Raw genomic sequence first — 23,781 nt, forward strand, 5'->3', positions numbered from 1 at the left:
TTTAGTTTTTTGAGAAACCTCCATACTGTTTTCCACAGTGGCTGCACCAGTTTACATTCCCACCAACAGTATACAGATGGCCAACAGGCACATGAAAATACGCTCAGCATCGCCAGAGTGTTTGCCTGGCTCGGTCTGGGGCACACGCGGAGGTGGTCATGGGAAACCCAGCAGCTCCAGAGCAGTCCTCTCTCTGCCCTCTCAGTCCTGCCTCGAGAGCGAGCCAGTGAGCACACTCCTCACCATCAGAGTCCATCCTTCCCACAGCCCTCCTGCCTGTCCCAGAGGTCCTCCAACCAGCCAAGGCAGCTGGTCTTCCCCACATAGGACCCCAGGACCCAGGCACCCAGTCTGTGGCTCTCACCTCTCACTCCCCAGTGTGCTCACCTTTGTATTCTCCCTTTCCTCTGAGTCTCCTCCCGGGGAGCACAGGTCCCAAACTGATCGCCTTTCTTCCCTTCCTGCGCAATTATGTGTGGACCTTTCTCACAGCCTTGGTTGTAAAGGAGTCCTTCTGCCAGTTTCCAGTTAGTTTTCAGTGAGAAATTTTCCACATGTAGGTGTATTTTTGATATGTTAGTGGGGGGAGGTGAACTCCACATCCTCTTACTCTGCCGTCTGGATCCATCTCCCTCTTTTCTTGCTCTATACCTAATCGTTCTTTGATTTTTGAAGTTGCTGACATGAACTTCTCAGAGATATTCTGAAAGAAGCACTTAGTCTTGATACTTTAGTTAGCAATTTGGTGTTTAAGATGACTAATAAAATATAGAGCTTCCAGGATAACTTGTCTCCCATGATCTATTTGCTAAGGAATCAGAGCTCTTTACCCAGAGACATTCAGACATATTGCTTTCCTGCAACTCTGGAGGCATCTTTGATTGAGATAAGGTTAAACTGGACATCACTGCCCCTCTGAACAACTGGCTTCTAAGGTGATCTAGCCTAGAGAATATGAGATGCTAACTTGAAACCTGAAACACAGAATAAGGCAACACAAAGCACGTTAGGATATAATAAATTCAGTTCCATATATATAGCCTAATATATTTATTTTAAACATAAATATTCACAACAATGCAATATATGTCCAATTACATATATTAAGTGCTTTCCATTTGCAGAAAAGTAATATACAGAAGCACAATACATTCAAAATTATTTTCTGACTTAAAATACTTATTATCAATGCACTGCTAATTGCTTGCAGTTTTGCCTTCTGTACTTACACGAATATGCTGAATAGCGTGTAGTCTGCTGTGTTAATTTATATATCTGTTTTTCAGTTGGATGAGTCTTTATCCATTTATTTATGGCCTAGATGCATCTCTTCTATTCCAGGTGCATAAATGTTTTCTAATCTGCTTATTTTCTTTTGCTTATTTAAATGCAATGAATTAAGATTTCAGCATACTTTGCCACATCCAGACACTTAACTTATATTTCTAATAGTTTCTGTGACTTATAGTATAGCATTTTTATGTTAATAAATTGTCTCCCATATAACAACATTAAGTATTATGCCAAGAAAAGTCTTGCTGCTGTGTGTGTGTATATAGTGTGTATGTATGTATGTAGCTATAAGCACAGAGATCTGTATACTTCAATGTCATTAAAGTCAGTGATATATTTTGTGGATCAATTCACCCAATAATTAAATATATTTGAAGGAAGCAAGGTAGTGTACATGTTAAGTTTTACGTGTATAGTATCTGTAATATCTTTTTGGCAGTTCATATTTAAGGTATGCCTCAGTGCCCTGAAAATAGATTGAAACACAGAAGCCTCAAAACTCAGAAATCACTTTTATCAACACATGTGGCCTCAAACATGGCTTTTTGAACATCATCCATTTGAGTTATTATGGTTCAAAGATTAAAAGCTCAATACAGGAAAGTTAGGCCATGATGAGAAGAAAACAAAATCAGCTGAACACAGGCTGCTGAAATAATGTTTGCAAGATCAAATGCAATGACTGTGACCAGGAATGATAGGTCTTCCATGGTTTCTCCAATATTACCATTAAATCCCAGAAGGAAAGTTATTTGCTTAAAAAAACAGACTTTAAAATACAATTTATGCTCTTTTGAACTTGATAGCTTGCATGGTTAACACCAGTTTTTAAGTATTTAGCATTGTTCTCATTGGAGGTTTTCACATTTTCTTTGTGGACCTGAAAACATATATGTAGTTTCAGAATATAAGAAAAATTTCTTGTTTTCAGAGAAATTATCCCACATATTACCAGTTTGGAATAATGTCTTCCTCTTATTAAGTACTCCTCAGGAGCTATGATGATGGGGAGGTGTAAGTTACTAAAGTGTAAGTACTAAAACCCATGGACTAGGGTTGAGAGTAGGGCTGAGATGGGGTTGAGGACTAAGGAAATGGGAAGAAAGTTAAGTCTTGCACTCATTCACCTCTACAACATTCTCCTACTAAAAGCCTACTAGAAACTAGACACAGTTTTAAATTTAGAGGGCGTTTCGGAATACAAATATAATCTCCTGTTTTGAATTCCTGGGGGTCATATAGCTAACAAAAAATGGTAGTACATTGTCTTACTCCGTTTGGATTGCTGTAACAAAATACCATAGACTGGGTGGCTGAAAAACATTTTTATTTCTCACAGTTGTGGAGGCTGGAAGTCCAAGATCAAGGTGTCAGCAAATCCAGTGTCTGGTGAGAGGCTGCTTCCTGGCTTACAGACAGCCAGCTTCTCCCTGTGTCCTCACTCCATAGACTGCATAGAGAGAGAAAGCAAACTTATTTGTGTCTTTTTATAAGGGCACCAATCCCATTCAGGAGGGCTCCATTCTCATGACCTAATTACCTTCCAAAGACCCCATATCCTAACACCATCACATTATGAATTAGGATTTCAACATATGAATTTAGGGTGTACACAAATATTCAGTCCATAGCATATGTAGAGAGAAATGAAAAGAAATATGCACAAAGGGTGCTATGCCCAGGTCCCTGAGTGGACCACATTGTACTTGCCAGGAGTTTCTGATGTAGATAGCAGCAGAGGGATGTTCCAGATCTCAACAGGAGGGGAAGACACAGATCCATATGCCAAATGCATTACGCCAAAAGAAAGAAATCAGTGTTATGGAAATAGCAGTTGCTCAGCCCCTGACCAGTTTGATCTTCTTGCTGAAGCCCTGCTCACTCTCAAATTAATTATGTTTTCCACATATGGGAGCTGGCTTTGTGGATTGTGGATGAATCAATGTGCAAAATTGTCCAATAAATTGAAAATAGATTTCAATTGCATGATGTCATTGTATTTCTTTAAAATATTTTAATAAAGAAAATTATTGATTAGAAGATACATTGGAGAACACTAAATATATATGTTATGTATGTATATATAGATATACATTTGCAATATTGAATCTAAAATGGATTCACGTTCAGTAGTAATAAAGAGTGAACAAATTGCAGTATTGAATCTATGAAGTGTAGAGTAACTAAAGGTTCACAACTGAATAATGCTTTATAAGTACCTTGTGATGTAGCAAGTATGGGCACTATTGTCTACTTGCAGAGAGAAAACACGAGAATCCTTCAGTCCACAAGTCCTTATGAAGCATCCAGCACATGCCAGGTAAAATGCCAAGTCTTCAGGCTGCCACCAAGAACAAAGCAGACATTGTCTCCCTTGTGTATATGCAGAGATTTTCTGACTGGCTAAACCCACACAGACCTTGTCAGGACTATGTCAGGATTTAGAGGTCAGATGTGTACCCAACCAACCTAGCCCAGCAATACCTTACCAAATTAGATAGCCTCCTGAAAAGGATGGTAATTTTAAAATATTAATTTAGGTATAAAACATACTGTAGAGATTAAATAATATATATATTTCTCTTCTTTTTTTAAAAAAATACATGTTAATGGTTTCCTGGATACCAGATTCATTTTTAAACCTTTCCTCTGACCATAGGAGCTGATGCTGTGGAAGCTCAGTGTAAAAGATTTGAAGTGAGAGCAAGTGAAGATGGCAGGGTGCTGTTTTCTGCAGATGAAGATGGGATTACCATTGGGGCTGAAAAGCTGAAAGTTACAGGTACTGTAGATGGAGGTCTTGGAACATTGTTTACTTCTTGAAAGAATACGCAACTGAACAAGAAACTACTTTTTTATATCTATAGTCCCCACGCCTGAAATTGAGTCTTGCATAATATCATGATATCACATCATTTGATTTTCCAGTAGTCATAAACAGAAAGCTCTGGTCGTGGTTGCAGAAGACACTATAAATATTAGCCTTAATGATATAAAAGCAAAGCTGCACGTCTCAGGCAGGGTTAGGTGGAGGAAACTGAGTGTGGATGGTGGAAGAAAAGGTGGGGTGCAAACAATGATTAAAGATTACTCAAGGTGATAGATAAATACAAGTTAGAGGTGTTACTCAACAGTAAAAGATATGCAAAAGAAGAACTAAAACATCAACTTTAGAATGAAGTAAGGGGAAGGTTATAAGTAAATTAAATTCCTGTTCTTTAGGGCTCATAATTATCTTCAAAAGTATATAAGTCAAGAAATAGTGCTAATCACCTATTACTGAGACATTATTGAAGTCATTATTCTAATATTAGGGCCATTAGTGTCAACCACCAACTGAAATGAAAAAGCAACAACAAGAGCAAAATAACAAAGTTAAAAGCACGATTGGGAATGGGGAAGGATTTTATTAATACTATTTTAAGCATTTTGAGTACAATCGCTTTTGAATAATTTGATTTACAACCACAACACATATTATTTTGATAAAGTGTTTTTAAAAGACAACGAGGCCTATATTAAAAAAATTAAATATGTTTGGCTTAGCGTTTCCCAAATTTGAGTTTGGGGACAGTTCATGGGATATCTATCATACCTAGGTAGAACAGAGCCTGTGGGCCATGTGAGAGCAGTTTGCATGGTAAATGACCTCAGCTCTTGGGCTGTTTGGGTTAAATTCTGCCTCCACCATTCAATAATTTGGGTAAATCTATGCCGTCTATTTTCCTTCATCTAAGTGATTGAAATGATAGTGCGCACATGCCTGTGTGTGCATGTGTGTTTTTAGAATGTTTTGGGCACATAGTGAAGACATTGTAAAGGTTAGCTTTTTGTTTTTATTAATAAAGATAATATTGATATTGCCAATATCCCAGACACCAGGGTCTGCGTGGATTTCAAGAAAGATACACTATTAAATAGCAATGAAATTCAACAAAGATTGTAGAATGGGGATCTTCACTGGGCATCTCTGGTCTGGCTCACAATCTACCACCACCATCCTTATTGTCCCCGAGGGCCTCCTTTCTTTCTTTCGTGAGTTTTCTGATGAGTAGCTGGAGCCTGCACCATTGGGTTAGTGCTTGGGCTGGTTCCCAGGACTGCCCATCAGCCTCATTTCTCTTTCTTTCTTAAGACTCCTTAAAAAGGTCAGGAGTAAACATGTACATGGGATAAACACTGGCCTTCCTAAGTCTTGAGTTGGCAGTCAGGGAGCCAAAAAATTTTTTTTAATTAAAAAATCATGAGGAGAGCTTCCCTGGTCGTGCAGTGGTTAAGAATCCACCTGCCAGTGCCGGGGACACAGGTTCAAGCCCTGGTCTGGGAAGATCCCACATGCCGCGGAGCAACTAAGCCCGTGCGCCACGACTACTGAGCCTGCACCCTAGAGCCCCTGAGCCACAACTACTGAGCCCGCGTGCCACAACTACGGAAGCCCGTGCACCCAGAGCCCATGCTCTGCAGCAAGAGAAGCCACCACAATGAGAAGCCCGCACACCACAACAAAGAGTAGCCCCTGCTCGCTGCAACTAGAGAAAGCCTGCACGCAGCAACAAAGACGCAACACAGCCAAAAATAAATAAATAGATAAAATAAATTTATTTTAAAAAAATCATGAGGATTTTCCTTGGCAAAGAGCACAAACAAATCAGAAAGGACATTGACTTTAGGGCCCTTGATGCTGAGTTGCTAGTTGGTGAGAAAGTCAGGAACCAGAGTAAAAACAAACTCAGAGGGATTGGGCAGATGTGATTTTAATATTTAACAATCTTTAAACCTTGGTAGTGCCTGCAGTTATCAGCTTTGATACCAAAATAATCCTCATAGCTTTTAGGATATTACACACGTAACCAAAAATTATTTCATCCATTTCAGATATTTGCATTGGGTACTTTGTATTCATAAGTGAAGGGTAGTTCTGGAGCTCTTGACGGCTTTTATGATCTCATGGAATTCTAACTTTCTCTGATCTTTATATTACCTTGATTTTTCTCATAACTATTGCAGTGAAGTACTGTCTTCACAAAATTAGACCCAATAGTTTTTATAATTTTTCTTGGAGGTAGATGGATACTCACATTTATTTCCTCTTTTTCTTGGTAGCCTGGTTGCCATCTTTGAATTGTTAATTGCGCTATTAAGTCAGAGGAAAAAGTGTTCCCTAAAAAATCTAAGGATTTTTTGCTTTTCAGTTAACTGTCTTAGGGCAGTCATCTCTGCTGACCTATTATTCATTCTTTCTCTCTTTCTCCCCTTTGTATGTGTGTGATGTATGCATGGTATATTGTATGATGTATAGATGGATAAATACATATATCTCACTCTAGCTCTGTTTTTCCATTTCTTTCTCTGTCTCAAACATATACACACAGCTTTGAGTTTATTTTTCATAATACTCTTGTTTAATCTATATTTTCCAATTATCTCAAAAAATTAATCAGTTTTACAATATGTTTATGTATCATATGACTCCAGAAGATCCTAAATAATAAACTAATACAATTTTGAGTTCATAATTACAGAATCCAGGCAGATTTTTGTAAAGGATGGAAGCGTCACACAGGAGGGAATAATGAGAGTGTCTATAACATGTAACCCTGGCTTTTAACCTGATGCGGGTATGCAAGGGCCACATCTTTCATAAATAATGCTAAGTTAGGGAATACTTTATTTTATTTTTATTTTTTAAATAAATTTATTTATCTATTTATTTCTTTATTTTTGGCTGCCTTGGGTCTTTGTTGCTGAGCATGGGCTTTCTCTAGTTGTGGTGAGCGGGGGCTACTCTTCATTGTGGCACATGGGCCTCTCATTGCGGTGGCTTCTCTTGCTGTGGAGCACGGGCTCTAGACACGCAGGCTTCAGTAGCTGTGGCACGCAGGCTCAGTAGTTGTGGCTCGCAGGCTCAGTAGTTATGGCATACGGGCTTAATTGCTCAGCGGCATGTGGGATCTTCCCGGACCAGGTCTCAAACCCGTGTCCCCTGCATTGGCAGGTGGATTCTCAACCACAGCACCACCAGGGAAGTCCTAGGGGAGTACTTTAATATGATTAAAATTCCCCTCAGTATCCAGTCACACTTCTGTTTCTCACAGAAGAACCCAGATAGACCCACAGACAAAGACACAAACACACACATACACACTCATTCTCAAATTCCTGTGAGGTCCTTACTCCATTACCAGAATACGGCATAGGAACTTTATAGTAGCTTTATTCTTTCCTGTAATACTTCTAAAATAAAGGAAAATAAAGTTATCAATGGCAAATATAATTTAGAATTTCACATGCTTAGAGGAGAAAATTGTGCATAACGTAGCATGCAATTTAAGGGCACTGGGATTGATTAGTAACCTCATGTGTACTTTAAAGCAGTGCTTAAATATTTAACAAACTATACTACAAAGAAACAGTGACTCCAAGGTATTTCATGTAAATTAGGTAGCAGTGCTGACAAGACTTCAAAGTTGCACGTGACAAGAGATCTGTGTGAGGTTGATTCTAGAATTTTAAATTTGTGACACAGAAATTTTCCATTTAAGCAATATCCATAGGGATTAAAATGGAATCTTTCTAATTTATATTTTAAGAAAAATGGCATTTCGTACATGGACTTCTCTTTCCAGGTGGCAGAAGTAGTTGAATTTATTTAGATAATAAGTGTGTCTATCCAGCTGAGGCAAAATCACTTATGACTAAAATTATTTGTAGATCTAGTGTGGCTCCGGATACTCAAATTTACTCTACTTGGAGCATAGCAGGGATGTACTTGATGCACTTAAATACTTTCAGGGTGCAGGAGGGTGGAAGTAAAGTGGCAGGTAGTTACCTGAATACCACCAGCCCTCATTACCCCATCGGCATGTTCAGCAATCAGTCAGTCACATGCTTTCAATTTTTAACGTTTTTACTCTTGATATTACTTGACTTGCTCTGTAGTACTTTGCTTAAATTTTAATTTGAATATACTTATTTGACCTTAACTTACCCTGTCTATATCATTGAATATATGGGAGTTTTACACTTTAGCTCTCATATGCATACTTGACAACTTTATTTTCCTTTGTATTCCGTAATATTGGTCAAAGATACTACTTAATGCAATTATCTTTTGAGACCAGGTCAATAAATAAAATATATGAACCCTTACACGCAGAAGACTCTTAAATTTAGTGCTTTCAGGCAGAATCAATCAACTGCGATTTGTACTTTCACTTTTATTCCAAGTAGTATATTAACTTAGAAAACAAAGTGCAGGTCATTTGACTTTATAAAGTGAAAGACTTTAGTCCTTTAGGATACTTTCATGTTAAATTAAAAGCCATTAGTTGGAGTTAGATCTCTCTGTTTTGCCTTTGAGAGAAAAGTAGAAAATGGCTCAATGTATGAGAAGAAAGGATGTCTCTTTTTTATCAGGCAGTAGAAATTAAAACTGTCAATTTGAAAGAATAGTGAATCCGAATCATGCATCCACCCTGTGCCCTAGTGTTTGCTTGAAAGCCAAGAGTGTCATTCCTTTGTCTCTGTTCTAATTGAATGATTGGAAAGATAGGTTCCAATGCTTATTTGACAACAGAAGAAAGAGTTTTCCAAAGAGCTGCCTTTAAATTAAACACTATGTTTCTGGGTTGAAATCAGTATTTTCTGGTTTGTCTTTATTAGTTAGTCTTCTACATCCTTCTTCTTGTCTGTTAAATTGGGACATTGTGATGGGGTGAGCTTTGGAATCAACCTTTCTATTACATAGGACTGTTGTTCCTCCAGGCTGTCCAAATGCTAAGAACATGGTAACACTCAGCCAGCAGGATGGAGCTGCTTGGTCTGAACGGCACCTGAAGAAATGTGATGAGATCAGGTGCTGAGGAAAGGGAGGTGCAATCACTTCATTTTCTTCGGTGTGGCATTTCAAGTCTGTAGACTTGAGTAAATCACTCAACTCAATTTTCTAGTTGTTTTTTTAAATTAGTCCTCCTCCTCCTTTCCTCCCACCCCAGCGAGCCTGAGGAAATGCTTCAAAAGCACATCTGCGTGGTTACTGTCTCTAGTTTTTTAAACTTACAGAGGATAAAGCTTTTAGAGATGTTAAAGATGAGTACCACTCTGGCCCCCAAATTTCTGGGTGAAAACTGATTGCAGGTTTTGAAGTGTATTAATAATGAACTATGCCATCGTCAGAAAATAGCTGCTTCCTCTGAGCACCTTACTGACAGTCTTCTCTGTGACTTATTTTATTTCTCTGAGTTCTGACTTAAATGTTTCCTAATTTTGTTAAAGCAAAACTTCTTGAAAATATAATTGGTGCAATAGAAATATGAAGAAAGTCATAAAAGAGGACCCGCTTTCCCTTTATGAGTTTCAAAGAATTTGTGGATTTGTTTTTAAAGCCAATCACATTTAGCAAAACTTGAATGGGGCTCCAGAGCAAGGGGTGTACAAGAGTTTTTTGTTTTCTTTTTTTAATTATACTCATGACTTTTCTTCAGGCTTGACATTGTTTCAAACAATAAAATATAAATTTGAACAATGTAATTAATAAACCACAGATAACGTTTTTCAGAGTATAGAAAAATATTCTCCACATATGTCTTAGTCAACTCAGGCTGCTGTAATAAAATATCATAAACTGACTGGCTTAAAAAATAGAAATTAATTTTTCTCACAGTTCTGGAGTCTGGAAGTCCAAGGTCAAGGTGACAGGATGGTTGGGTTCTGGTTAGAGCATTCTTCCTGGCTTGCAGATAGTTGCCTTCTCAATGTGTCCTCACAAGGCAGAGAGAGAGCGAGCCCTGGTGTCTCTGACTCTTCTTATAAGGTCACTAATCCTATAATGAGCATCCCACCATCTCCCTCCTCTAAATCTGATTTTCTTCCAAAGGCTCTGTCTGCAAATACCATTACACTGGGAGAGATAGCCACCACACATTTATTTTGAAGAGACAAAATTCAGTCCATAGCAATATGGTAAATTATTTTATTAAATATGGAAAAAATGAAGTATATAATATTAACTTTCAATGCTGTAAGATCTTCATACAGGGATATATAATTATATAGGGTAGGTTTGTAGCTATTTGATGATGTGGCTTTAATACAATGGTCAATCTCAGAGAATCTAGACACATCAATGACTATGTGGTCCCTTAGCCTAGTCCCCTTGAATATCAATTGTCAAATTGATAAAACCAAACCAGAAGTAGGATTCTAAGGTAGTTGGATTGCAAACAGTGGAAGACTGTAGTCCCTGTTGAGTGAGTGAAAGACAGGCCTTCTGTATTATTGATTGAAAGGGAATCCTGCAGATTCAGTCCATTTCACTTCTCCTTTTGTTCCTTTCTCAGTGGACGTGTCAAACTTCTGGTCACCTTACTCTGTAGGATACATCATTTTATCACTGAAATAGAGTCTCAATCCTGATTTCACTGGCCTGATTAGATAACTCCAATTCTTTTAAACCTCCCATGCATGCTCACAGGTAGGCCGGAGATCACTTTTTGGCAAGTTCAAAACTGTCCTCAGGAACACGTTTTGAATAGGCTTAAGTGTCAAGGTAAGTGCTCAGGTTGAAGCCCCAAAATTCTGACTTTAGGAGGGAAATTGCCAACCGAAGAGTAACTGTCAACTTTTATTTTGAAATGATTATAAATTCACAAATGGAGGCACTCCAGGATCGTGACAAGTTGTGGCAGGGATAAGGGAGGATGGGGGCATCAGCTGCTTCTTCTAGATGCTAGGGAATGCAGCTGGACCTGGATCCAAAGCAGGCTCTCCATATGGAAAAGGCCCAGAAGACAATGCTCGGCTGGAGGACTGAGCTGAGTGCAGAAGGCCAGTGACCCTGTGCCTTTGGATTGGAGAATGTAACCCATTTACATGTAAGCCGTGTGGCTGACAGGGTCTTAGTGCTCCGGCCAGGTGTCAGGCCTGAGCCTCTGAGGTGGGAGAGCCAAGTTCAGGACATTGGACACCAGAGACCTCCCAGCCCCACATAATACCAATTGGCGAGAGTTGTCCCACAGATCTCTGTCTCAGTGCTAGGACCCAGCTCCACTCAATGACCAGCAAGCTCCAGTGCTGGACACCCCATGATGAACAACTAGCAAGACAGGAACACAACCCCACCCATTAGCAGAAAGGCTACCTAAAATCATACTAAGTTCACAGGCACCCCAAAACACACCACCGGATGCGGTCCTGCCCATCAGAAGGACAAGATCCAGCCTCATCCACCAGAACACAGGCACCAGTGCCCTCCACCAGGAAGGCTACACAACCCACAGAACCAACCTTACCCACTGGGGACACACCAAAAACAACGAGAACTATGAACCTGCAGACTGCAAAAAGGAGACAACAAACACAGTAAGTTAAGAAAAATGAGAAGACAGAGAAATACACAGCAGATGAAGGAATGAAGTAAAAGCCCATCAGACCAAACAAATGAAGAGGAAATAGGCAGTCTACCTGAAAAAGAATTCAGAGTAATCATACTAAAGATCATACAAAATCTTGGAAGCAGAATGAAGAAAACACAAGAAACATTTAACAAGGACCTAGAAGAACTAAAGAGCATACAAACAATGATGAGCAACACAATATATGAAATTAAAACTTCTCTAGAAGGAATCAGTAGCAGAATAACTGAAGCAGAAGATCGGATAAGTGAGCTAGAAGATAAAATAGTGTAAATAACTACCACAGAGCAGAATAAAGAAAAAAGAATGAAAAGAATTGAGGACAGTCTCAGAGACCTCTGGGACAACATTAAATGCACCAACATTAGAATTATAGGGGCTTCCAGAGGAAGAAGAGAAAAAGAAAGGGACTGAGAAAATATTTGAAGAAATTATAGTTGAAAACTTCCCTAACATGGGAAAGGAAACAGTCAATCAAGTCCAGGAAGCACAGAAAGTCCCATACAGGATAAATCCAAGGAGAAACACGCCAAGACACTTATTAATCAAACTATCAAAAATTACATACAAAGAATAAAAATTAAAAGCAGCAAGGGAAAAGCAACAAATAACATACAAAGGAATCCCCATAAGGTTAACAGCTAATCTTTCAGAAGAAACTCTGCAAGCCAGAAGGGAGTGGCAGAATATATTTAAAGTGATGAAAGAGGAAAACCTACAACCAAGATTACTCTACCCAGCAAGGATCTCATTCAGATTCGAGGGAGAAGTTAAAACCTTTACAGACAAGCAAAAACTAAGAGAATTCAGCACCACAAAACCAGCTTTACAACAAATGCTAAAGGAACTTCTCTAGGCTGGAAATACAAGAGAAGGAAAAGACTTACAAAAGCAAACCCAAAACAATTAAGAAAAGGGTAATAGGAACATACACATCAGTAATTACCTTAAATGTAAACGGATTAAGTGCTCCAACCAAAAGACACAGACAGGCTGAATGGATAGAAAAACAAGACCCGTATATATGCTGTCTACAAGAGACCCACTTCAGACCTAAGGACACATACAGAATGAAAGTGAAGGGATGGAAAAAGATATCCCATGCAAATGGAAATCAGAAGAAAGCTGGAGTAACAATTCTCATATCAGAAAAAATAGACTTTAAAACAAAGACTATTACAAGAGACAAAGAAGGACACTACATAATTATCAAGGGATCAATCTAAGAAGAAGGTATAACAATTGTAATATTTATGCACCCAACATAGGAGCACCTAAATACATAAGGCAAAGCTAACAACCATGACAGGGGAAATCGGCTGTAACACAATCATAGTAGGGGACTTTAACATCCCACTTTCACCAATGGACAGATCATCCAAAATGAAAATAAATAAGGAAACACAAGCTTTAAATGATACATTAAACCAAATGGACTTAATTGATATTTATAGGACATTCCATCCAAAAACAACAGAATACACTTTCTTCTCAACTGCTCATGGAACATTCTGCAGGATAGATCATATCTTGGGTCAGAAATCAAGCCTTGGTAAATTTAAGAAAATTGAAATTGTATCAAGTATCTTTTCCGACCACAACACTATGAGACTAGATATCAATTACAGGAAAAAAAACTTTTAAAAATACAAACACATGGAAGCTAAACAATACACTACTAAATAACCAAGAGATCACTGAAGAAATCAAAGAGGAAATCAAAACATACCTAGAAACAAATGACAATGAAAACACTACAACCCAAAACCTGTGGGATGCAGCAAAAGCAGTTCGAAGAGGGAAGTTTACAGCAATAAAATCCTGCCTCAAGAAACAAGAAATATCTCAAATTAACAACCGCAGCTTACACCTAAAGCAATTAGAGAAAGAAGAACAAAAAAAACCCCCAAATTTAGCAGAAGGAAAGAAATCATAAAAATCAGATGAGAAATAAATAAATAAGGGCTTCCCTGGTGGCGCAGTGGTTAAGAATCTGCCTGCCAATGCAGGGGATGTGGGTTCGAGCCCTGGTCCAGGAAGATCCCACATGCTATGAAGCAACTAAGCCCAGGCACCACAACTACTGAGCCTGTGCTCTAGAGCTTGCATGCCACAACTACTGAAGGCCCTGTGCCTAGAGCCCGTGCTCCACAGCAAGAGAAGCCACCACAATGAGAAGCCCACGCACTGCAAAGAAGAATACCCCAAGCTCGCCCCAACTAGAGAAAGCCTTTGCGCAGCAACGAAGACCCAACGCAGCCAAAAATAAATTAATTAATTAAAATTACTTTTAAAAAAAAGAAATAAATGAAAAAGAAATGAAGAAAACAATAGCAAAGATCAATAAAACTAAAAGCTGTTTCTTTGAGATGTTAAACAAAATTGATAAACCATTAGCCAGACTCATCAAGAAAAACCAGGAGGATTCAAATCAACTGAATTAGAAATGAAAAAGGAGAAGTAACAACTGACACTGCAGAACTACAAAGGATCATGAGAGATTACTACAAGCAACTATATGCCAATAAAATGGACAACCTGGAAGAAATGGACAAATTCTTAGAAAAGCACAACCTTCCAAGGCCGAACCAGGAAGAAATAGAAAATATGAACAGACCAATGACAAGCACTGAAATTGAAACTGTGATTAGAAATCTTCCAACAAACAAAAGCTCAGGACTAGATGGATTCACAGGCAAAATCTATCAAACATTCAGAGAAGAGCTAACACCTATCCTCCTCAAACTCTTCCAAAATATAGCAGAGGGAGGAACACTCCCAAACTCATTCTACGTGGCCACCATCACCCTGATACCAAAACCAGACAAAGATGTCACAAAGAAAGAAAACTATAGGCCAATATCACTGATGAACACAGATGCAAAAATCATGAACAAAATTGTAGCAAACAGAATCCAACAGCACATTAAAAGGATCATACACCATGATCAAGTGGGGTTTACCCTAGGAATGCAAGGATTCTTCAATTTACACAAATCAATCAATGTGATACACCATATTAACAAATTGAAGGATAAAAACCATATGATCATCTCAATAGATGGAGAAAAAGCTTTCAACAGTATGGTACTGGCACAAAAACAGAAATGTAGATCAATGCAACAGGACAGAAAGCCCAGAGAGTAACCCATGCACATATGGTCACCTTATCTTTGATAAAGGAGGCAAGAATATACAATGGAGAAAAGACAGCGTCTTCAATTAGCAGTGCTGGGAAAACTGGACAGATACATGTAAAAGAATGAAATTAGAACACTCCCTAACACCATACACAAAAATAAACTCAAAATGGATTAAAGACCTAAATGTAAGGCCAGACACTATAAAACTCTTAGAGCAAAACATAGGCAGAACACTCTGTGACGTACATTGCAGCAAGATCCTTTTTGACCCACCTCCTAGAGAAATGGAAATAAAAACAAAAATAAACAAATGGGACCTAATGAAACTTAAAAGCTTTGGCACAGCAAAGGAAACCATAAACAAGACCAAAAGACAACCCTCAGAATGGGAGAAAATATTTGCAAATGAAGCAACTGACAAAGGATTAATCTCCAAAATATACAAGCAGCTCATGCAGTTCAATATCAAAAAAACAAACAACCCAATCCAAAAATGGGCAGAAGACCTAAACAGACATTTCTCCAAAGAATATATACAGATTGCCAACAAACACATGAAAGGATGCTCAACATCACTAATCATTAAGGAAATGCAGTTCAAAACTATGATGAGGTATCACTTCACACCAGTCAGAATGGCCATTGTCAAAAAATCTACAAACAGTAAATACTGGAGAAGGTGTGGAGAAAAGGGAACACTCTTGCACTGGTGGTGGGAATGTAAATTGATACAGCCACTATGGAGGACAGTATGGAGGTCCCTTAAAAAACTAAAAATAGAACTACCATATGACCCAGCAATCCCACTACTGGGCATATACCCTGAGAAAACCATAATTCAAAAAGAGTCATGTACCACAATGTTCATTGCAGCACTATTTACAATAGCCAGGACATGGAAGCAACCTAAGTGTCCAACGACAGTTGAATGGATAAAGATGTGGTAGGGCTTCCCTGGTGGCTCAGTGGTTGAGAGTCCACCTGCCGATGCAGGGGACACGGGTTCATGCCCCGGTCCGGGAGGATCCCACATGCCGCAGAGCGGCTGGGCCCATGAGCCATGGCCGCTGAGCCTGTGCGTCCGGAGCCTGTGCTTTGCAACGGGAGAGGCCACAACAGTGAGAGGCCCGCATACCACAAAAAAAAAAAAAAAAAAAAAAGATGTGTTACACGTATACAATGGAATATTACTCAGCCATAAGAAGAAACAAAATTGATTTATTTGTAATCAGGTGGATGGACCTAGAATCTCTCATGCAGAGTGAAGTAAGTCAGAAAGAGAAAAACAAATACTGTATGCTAACACATATATATGGAATCTAAAAAAAAAAAAAAGGTTCTGAAGAACCTAGGGGCAGGACACGAATAAAGACGCAGACTAGTGAATGGACTTGAGGACACGGGGAGGGGGAAGGGTAAGCTGAGAGGAAGTGAGAGAGTGGCATTTACATATATACACTATCAAATGTAAAGCAGATAGCTAGTAGGAAGCAGCAGGGAGATCAGCTGGGATAGCAGCCGGGATAGCACAGGGAGATCATCTCTGTGCTTTGTGACCACCTAGAGGGGTGGGATAGGGAGAGTGGGAGGGAGACACAAGGGGAAGGAGATATGGGGATATTCATATACTATAGCTCATTCACTTTGTTATACAGCAGAAACTAACACAACATTGTAAAGCAATTATACTCCAATAAAGATGTTAAAAAAGTAATGCTACCTAACCTCTTGTGAATAGAAAACAAACACAGATAAATGAGCTCTCTTTGTTTCCCTATTGGCACACAATGAATTACATGGCAGGTGACAACATAAAATTCACAGGAGCATGTGGAACAATAAGAGGTTAAAAAAAAAAACCTCATAGGAACAAAAGGATGGAAGGGAGTTTGTTTCGGCATTAGCAAGTGCTTTCTTCCTAGCTGTTTCCCAACTGGTCTCTATCTATGAATGCCACATTATCCTGTTATTGGAGGATAGACTTTCTGATACTTGCATTTTTCACCTCAATGTTTATAAAACGATTATTACTAAAAGAGTGGAAACATGTTTTAAGGCAGGTTGCCAAATGAAAATTCCAAATTATGACTTTGTCCACAACTGCACAGACACTCAGAAAATGACAGGTTAAACTCTGATGTTTCATTTATTTTTTTAAAATATTTTTTGATGTGAACCTTTTTTTTTTTTTTTTTTTTTTTTTTGCGGTACGCGGGCCTCTCACTGTTGTGACCTCTCCCGTTGCGTAGCACAGGCTCCGGACGCGCAGGCTCAGCGGCCATGGCTCATGGGCCCAGCCGCTTTGCGGCACGTGGGATCTTCCCGGACTGGGGCACGAACCCATGTTCCCTGCATCGGCAGGCGGACTCTCAACCACTGTGCCACCAGGGAAGCCCGATGTGAACCATTTTTGAAGCCTTTATTTTTTGTTACAATATTGCTTCTATGTTATGTTTTGGTTTTTTGACCCCTAGGCATGGGGGATCGTTAGCTCCCCGATCAGGGATCAAACCCGCACCCCCCTGCGTTGAAAGAGCAGAATCTTAACCACTGGACCGCCAGGGAAGTCCCTCTGATATTTTAGAATCACTTAGCTATATTGAGATAAGAAGGAAAGTCTAACTCAACTGTGTTTAATAAGGTACCATGTTAGAAGTCCTAGTTGCGTTCAGATGCTGATTTATATATATTAACTCTGTGGCTCAGGTCCATAAAGCCATTTATAGAATTAGCATCTTTTGAACACACAAGTTTTTTTTTAATTGAAAAAATGATTGTAGAAAGTTTCAGATACAGGCATACCTCATTTTATTTCTCTTTGCTTTATTGCACTTTGCAGATACTGTGTTTTTTACAAACTGAAGGTGTGTGACTATCTTGTATTAAGCAAATATATGGGCACCATTTTTCCAACAGCATTTGCTCAGTTCATATCTTTGTGTCACATTTTGGTAATTCTTGCAATATTTTAAATCCTTCACCAGCAAAAAAAATTATGACTGACTGAAGGCTCAGTTGATGGTTGGCATTTATTTAGCAATAAAATATTTTAAATTAAGGTATGTACATTGTTTTTTTAGATGTAATGGTATTGCACACTTAACAGACTGCAGTATGGTAAAAACATAACTTTTATATGCTCTGGGAAACCAAAACATTTGTGTAACTTGCTTTATTGCATTTATTTGCTTTCTTGCCATGGTTTGGAACCGAACCCGCAGTATCTCCAGGGTATGCCTGTAAATCCATAAACACATGTAGTATCTGAAGCCACTACAGACAGTTGGGTACCACCACTTTTGGATAAATTTCTATGGATTTCTATCTTCCATATAATGTGCTTTAGTGGCAATGTATCAGAAGTATCAGGGGTAGTAGCTGTCCTTGTGCATTCCACTTGAAATGATCAGCGTGGTGTGCCAGTTGGAAACACAGTCTTCCTGCCTATGACCAACAGCAGTAGAAAGCCCATCTTACTTTTCTCCAGAAACTAGTTTAAATAGGGGTGAAGAATCTAAAGAATAAAATAAGACAAAAAGGCAGGATTAAGGTATTCCTTTATTTTCCCAAAGAACCTGAGTTTATGGTACAACTAACAGTACATTTTTAGATAAATAATTTCCACAGGGATCAGAAAAGCTTAAATTGCATGTGGATTAAGTAATGATAAAGTTTGTAAAGGAAAGGGCTATACAGAAAATATTCCTGCATAAAAATGAATATGACCTCAAAGAAGCAAAACTAGCACTAGCTATGCTATCTGTATTTAGGTAAAATCTCCAAACCTCAAAACAAAATATACTACTAGATTAAGTGTCTCAAAGCTTGCAAAGATAACTTAAATGTAGTAAAAAGGTAATTCACGTAGAGATCTTGTTTTACTAATTTTCCAAATCACATCATGAACTGATATTTTTATGAAATATTTTGCAAAATAAAAAAATATATAGGTAGTTCATTTGTTTTCAAGTTATTTCACATTTTTATGTTTCAGTTTCTGTTAGAATGTGCACAATGGAGTGATCAGTCAATTCAAATGTAGCTGCCTTTTGATAAATCCATAACAAAAGAATCTTATGATTGTGTTTGCTAAAGATATGCTGTTGGTAACACTTGTTCATTTAAGGTTTTTTAAATGTCTCAGGTGTATATTGCTTCTTATTCCTTTAGTGGTTATTAAGGTAAAGGGCAAAATGACAACCTTAGTAATTATAGACCTTGGAATTACTTATTATTTTCTGAAAATATATATCCTAAAAGTGAATGATGAAAGCTCTGCTTGAGCTTCTGATACTCTTTTCCGAAGGTGGAAATTTGAAAGAGGGATTATTTCTATATCTTTTTCCTAGATGTAGTTTCCATCAAGTATCATTTGAACATTTTTTTTCTTTTTTGTTTTCTCCACACACTTTTAAATTTCAGTTATTTTTTGCTTCATTAAAAGGAATAGAAGGAATTAACAAAAGAAGAGCTTTTTCCCCCCAAGACATCAGAGATAAATGCTAGAAAAATACAAGCTACTTGAAGCTTAGAAAATATGAGCAAGAAGGGTCTCTGCGTAATTTCAAATCTTGATATATTTAAGTTTAATTTTCTTTATTAGTGATAAAACATTTCATTTTTGAATATATTTCATCTTGAGGAAAATAGGTTTATTCTAATGTATTGTCAATCTGATCATCTAAGTATCTTTTCCATGATCTCTTTTTATCTTCTGAAAACCTTAGAAGTTGAAAAGAGGACATGATTTGGCATCTGAGAGTAAATGCCTTGAGGTATTTTTTAAATTATGAAAACTGCTGACTGAAAAGTAAAAACAGATTTTGAAATAATTTATTTTCAGAAATATTGGCAGCTTATCCTCTGCTTTCAAATGAACAACATGGTAGGGGTTTGTTTCTGTTTCAGAGAGACAATTTAACAGTACCGTTTCCCTGTTTTAATAGAAAAATGAACATTGAATAGGCTCATAATAACAGTTTTAATAAATTCAGATCATCACCTCAGGATATTAATAACCTGATTTGTTTTGAAGTATTAAATGAAGAAATATACTGGGAAACAGAAACTTAGCAAGTTTTACATATCAATCATAAAATACTGCAGAATAATTTTTAATTTATTCACGCTTTTATTAATTTTTTCATTCCCATTCTTTCATTTACTGATCCTTAACTGTATATCAGAATTCAAGATCAGTACTAAGCATACAAAATTTATTGAGACAAAGTCCTTGAGTTCAAGGAACTCATAAATTACTGGGTAGAAGTTTAACGTGAATTGCAAAGCAGTATAACTGCTGTGTATAGTAATTTTCACAAGGAGCTGGGGAAACTGAGCAGAAAGAGGAAAAGCAGGAAGGACACAGAAAATGGTTCACAGAGAAAATCATTTAGAATCAGATCCTGAAAATGAGTAGAGATGACCATTAAAGGGGCAAGAGAGGTATGTCGGGAAGAAGTGGTACTCTTTTTTTTTTTTTTTTGCGTTACGCGGGCCTCTCACTGCTGTGGCCTCTCCCGTTGCGGAGCACAGGCTTCGGATGCGCAGGCTCAGCGGCCATGGCTCACGGGCCCAGCCGCTCCGCGGCATGTGGGATCCTCCCAGACCGGGGCACGAACCCGGGTTCCCTGCATCGGCAGGCAGAGTCTCAACCACTGCGCCACCAGGGAAGCCCCAGAAGTGGTACTCTTAACAGTTTATAAACATTTCAAAATATGCAAAAGTTTTATTGTCACTGGAGTATAAAATGCAGAAAACTGCTAACAGGTAAGTCCTACTAAGGAATTTGGGTTTGACTTCCACAGACTTTTGGATTCCAGAAGCATTTTAAGTGAGAATTACACAGTCAGCTTTGAATTTCAGAACATTAGTTGGCTGTGGTATCGAGGAATAACTGGGAGAAAATATAAGTGATACTGAAGTGGTAAAAAGAAGTAAATAGGGAAGTTGAACAAGAAGGGGCATCTCAGTATATTTCCCCATTTCTGACTTGAGTTTTTAGGGCATGATTGTACCATTAATCAACCTAGGAGGGTTAAAAACAGGGGAAAAAGCTTTCAAGAAGAAAGTCCTTGAAATATTGATCCTTACCAATATTTATTACCTCACATATGTAAGATACCATGTTGCTCACAAGAATACAATGGAATATAAGGAACATCTTTGATATATATATATATTTTTTAGCCTAGATGGGGAGTAGTATATAATTTAGCATGTAAAATTTCAGAATAGATACGATAGCTTCTCAATGAGTGCTATAGGTAGTAAACCCCAAATATAGTCAGAGAATGAACAGATTGTATTTACCTTAACAGGTGGGAAAATTAGTAAATAGATTTATAGATGAGTAGAGGAAAGTAAGTCTGAATGAATGGATTTTGCATTCAAGCAGAAGTCTTGAATGGTGGGCAAAAGCATTATACAAGAAAATAATTACAGGTTTTTGTACAGGTGAGATCTCAAGAGGTTTGGTAAGATTAATATAGCAATGTATAGGTGGTATTTTGTGCAGTTAGCTGGAAGCAGGAACACCATTTAGACTCTTAAAATAACACAAGTAAGAGATGTATGTTGAAATGGGTTGACATTTCTCCTTTTAAAGGGTAATGATGCTTTCAGGATTCAGAGGAACTCATTTTAACGGAGTAAAAGATATGATAGTTAATAATTTACTTTTTCCAATATGATTATTCCATCCCTTTCCCCAAATAATTTTTCTGTCGATCTGCAGGGGCAAACTTATTTCCACTTGTATTTAAGGAGAAATGAGAAGAGGTATACAGGTTTCGACATGTCAGAAAAAATTATGTAACTTGTGACAGTTAGAAATTGAAGGTACCTTAGAGATCATGTTATTTAGAGCTTAATTTTACAAATAGCAATGGAGGGGCGGCTTTAAATACTTGTCAAAGATCAAAGAATGAATTAGAGGCAGATTTGGGAATAAAATGAAACTGTTCCCTGTCCAATCTTTTACTCTACCAATTTAGATCTGGGGGGAAGAGATTCAAATAAAGAAAAAAGAAAGCAAAGTGTGAAGACTTCCAAAGAATTTGAAATATTCAGTAGCGTAAGTTTAAATTTGAAGATAATGAATAAATAAGAATCCTTCTGGCCCTTAAGATCTAAATGAACTTACCCTGAACCTCATCCCTATTTTAGTGCAGGAATTTAAAATGTTGCCTAAGTTCCCATTAATTGTCAGGGGAAGAAGGCAGGCGGACAGATACTCATGCTCTCTTAACATCCTTTGCCTCATGCCTCCTATTATTTCTTCTGTCCCGTATAGAGCTGGGTGTGACATTCATTCCCTTCTTTGTCCCTCTCCAAAACAAAACCTCAAAAAAATACAAAGATCATTGTAGATTTTCTTGAAAAACTGAAAGCACTAGGAGATCTCATTGGCAAACATCAAGACAAATAACAATAGAATTTAACTCAACATTGCTTCTACTCCTCTTTAGCTTCTTTTCCCACAGAGTGCCCCAGTCTTTCTTCATTCCTTTGTTCCCAATCCACCTGGCTTTTCTCTTTTTTATTTTTCTTTCTGGTTTTCCAGAACAGCAAGCCCTCTGTGCCAGACCTTAGCCTCCTCCACTGAAGCCTTTCAAGCAGCATATGGGGGCCCTAGTGAGGACTGCTCTCCTTCTAGGCAGCTTCCTGCTGCTGTGTTCTTCATCTTACTTCCAAACCAAAGAAAACATTTATTTATTCAACAACTTCAGAGAGACATACTAATGAATGTCTCTATTATACTAGATAAAGTGCTAGGAAGTGGAGCTACAGGAGTGAAAAAGGCTCCTGATCTCAAATAGAATAATAATTAAAAAGAAAATATTGTAAAGTGTCTTTCAGTTTAATTAACCAAGTAATTTATATGCATTTAATAGCACAGCATCAAACTTGAAGATAATGAATAAACAGGAATATTTTTGTCTCTGAAATCTACATGAATTCACCCTAGACTTCAGCCCTATTCCAGTATAGCAATTTAAAATGCTGCCTACTGTTAATTAATTTTTTGATTATTTAAGTCTCCTAACAATTTCGTGGATTAGATAAGAGAGGTGGTATGGTTGACGTTACTCAGATTCCTCCACCTTAAGCTTTTAGGTTGGAATTCTTACCAATTCATGACTAAAATTTCACTTTGAGAAGAGAAATATTCTAAGGAATGATGCCCTGTACTACTCTTTCTTTAACTTCTCCTTTGATTTTTGAATGGAAACTAAAACCCTGGTAGAGTTAATGACTGTTTTACCTACTACAATTATTCAAATGATATCATTTCTATTATATCCTGCACAAAGAACTAGTAAGTGTAAAACATGAAAAAAATCATCATCCATCCACTTTAGTTATTAAAGGCTCTACTATGCATTTTTGTTTTCATGTTTCCTCAATTTTTTAAATACTATGATGAAGTCAATTAAAAGTAAGATAATGCTGGACATTTTTGTTAGAAGAAACTTCGTTCTCAGAGCTTATTTGAGCATTGATTGATCTTATCTGGTACCTAAGCGGCTGCATTAGAAAATTCGTTGATTTAGTGAAGAGAGTTTTGATTAATAAAATGCATTTAATATTTAACATTCAAGAATATCTTTTCAGTGTCTACATTTCAGATTTCAAAATTCAGCATGAGACTATGTTACTTGAAGCTATGACATTTTGGGAATAGAGATTTCACATATTAATGAGTAGACCCATGCTGGGACATTAACTCTACAGATACAATGTATACATCTTCTGTGGCTGACTTTCATAAAGGAAATTGATAGAGAGAGGGAATTAAGAAATACTGAATTCTTACAGTGAACCAAATATCCTATTTAATTAAAACCTAACCCAAACTGCAAGGTTGGCATTACTATACGTATTTGTATCAATGGAAATTGAAGTTTGGAGAGATTAAATAACTTGCTCAA

At 37.7% G+C, this 23,781-nt stretch overlaps 1 protein-coding gene across 3 annotated transcripts in view; it reads left to right on the forward strand.

The window, feature by feature from the left end:
- Nucleotides 1-23,781, forward strand: part of SGCZ (sarcoglycan zeta) — a gene marked incomplete at both ends in the record, with an annotated part of 903,085 nt that overhangs the window by 858,812 nt on the left and 20,492 nt on the right. For 2 of the 3 annotated variants that reach the window (XM_082680528.1, XM_082680529.1), the window contains one exon: nucleotides 3,953-4,075. The exons of the other annotated variant lie outside the window; for it this stretch is intronic. In XM_082680528.1, coding sequence (XP_082536654.1) covers nucleotides 3,953-4,075 — 123 coding nt within the window. The remainder of the gene's footprint in view (nucleotides 1-3,952; nucleotides 4,076-23,781) is intronic. 3 annotated transcript variants of the gene reach the window in all.

The sequence above is a fragment of the Grampus griseus genome (genome assembly GCF_964374135.1).
Source record: "Grampus griseus genome assembly, chromosome: 21".
Lineage (NCBI taxonomy): Eukaryota > Metazoa > Chordata > Mammalia > Artiodactyla > Delphinidae > Grampus > Grampus griseus.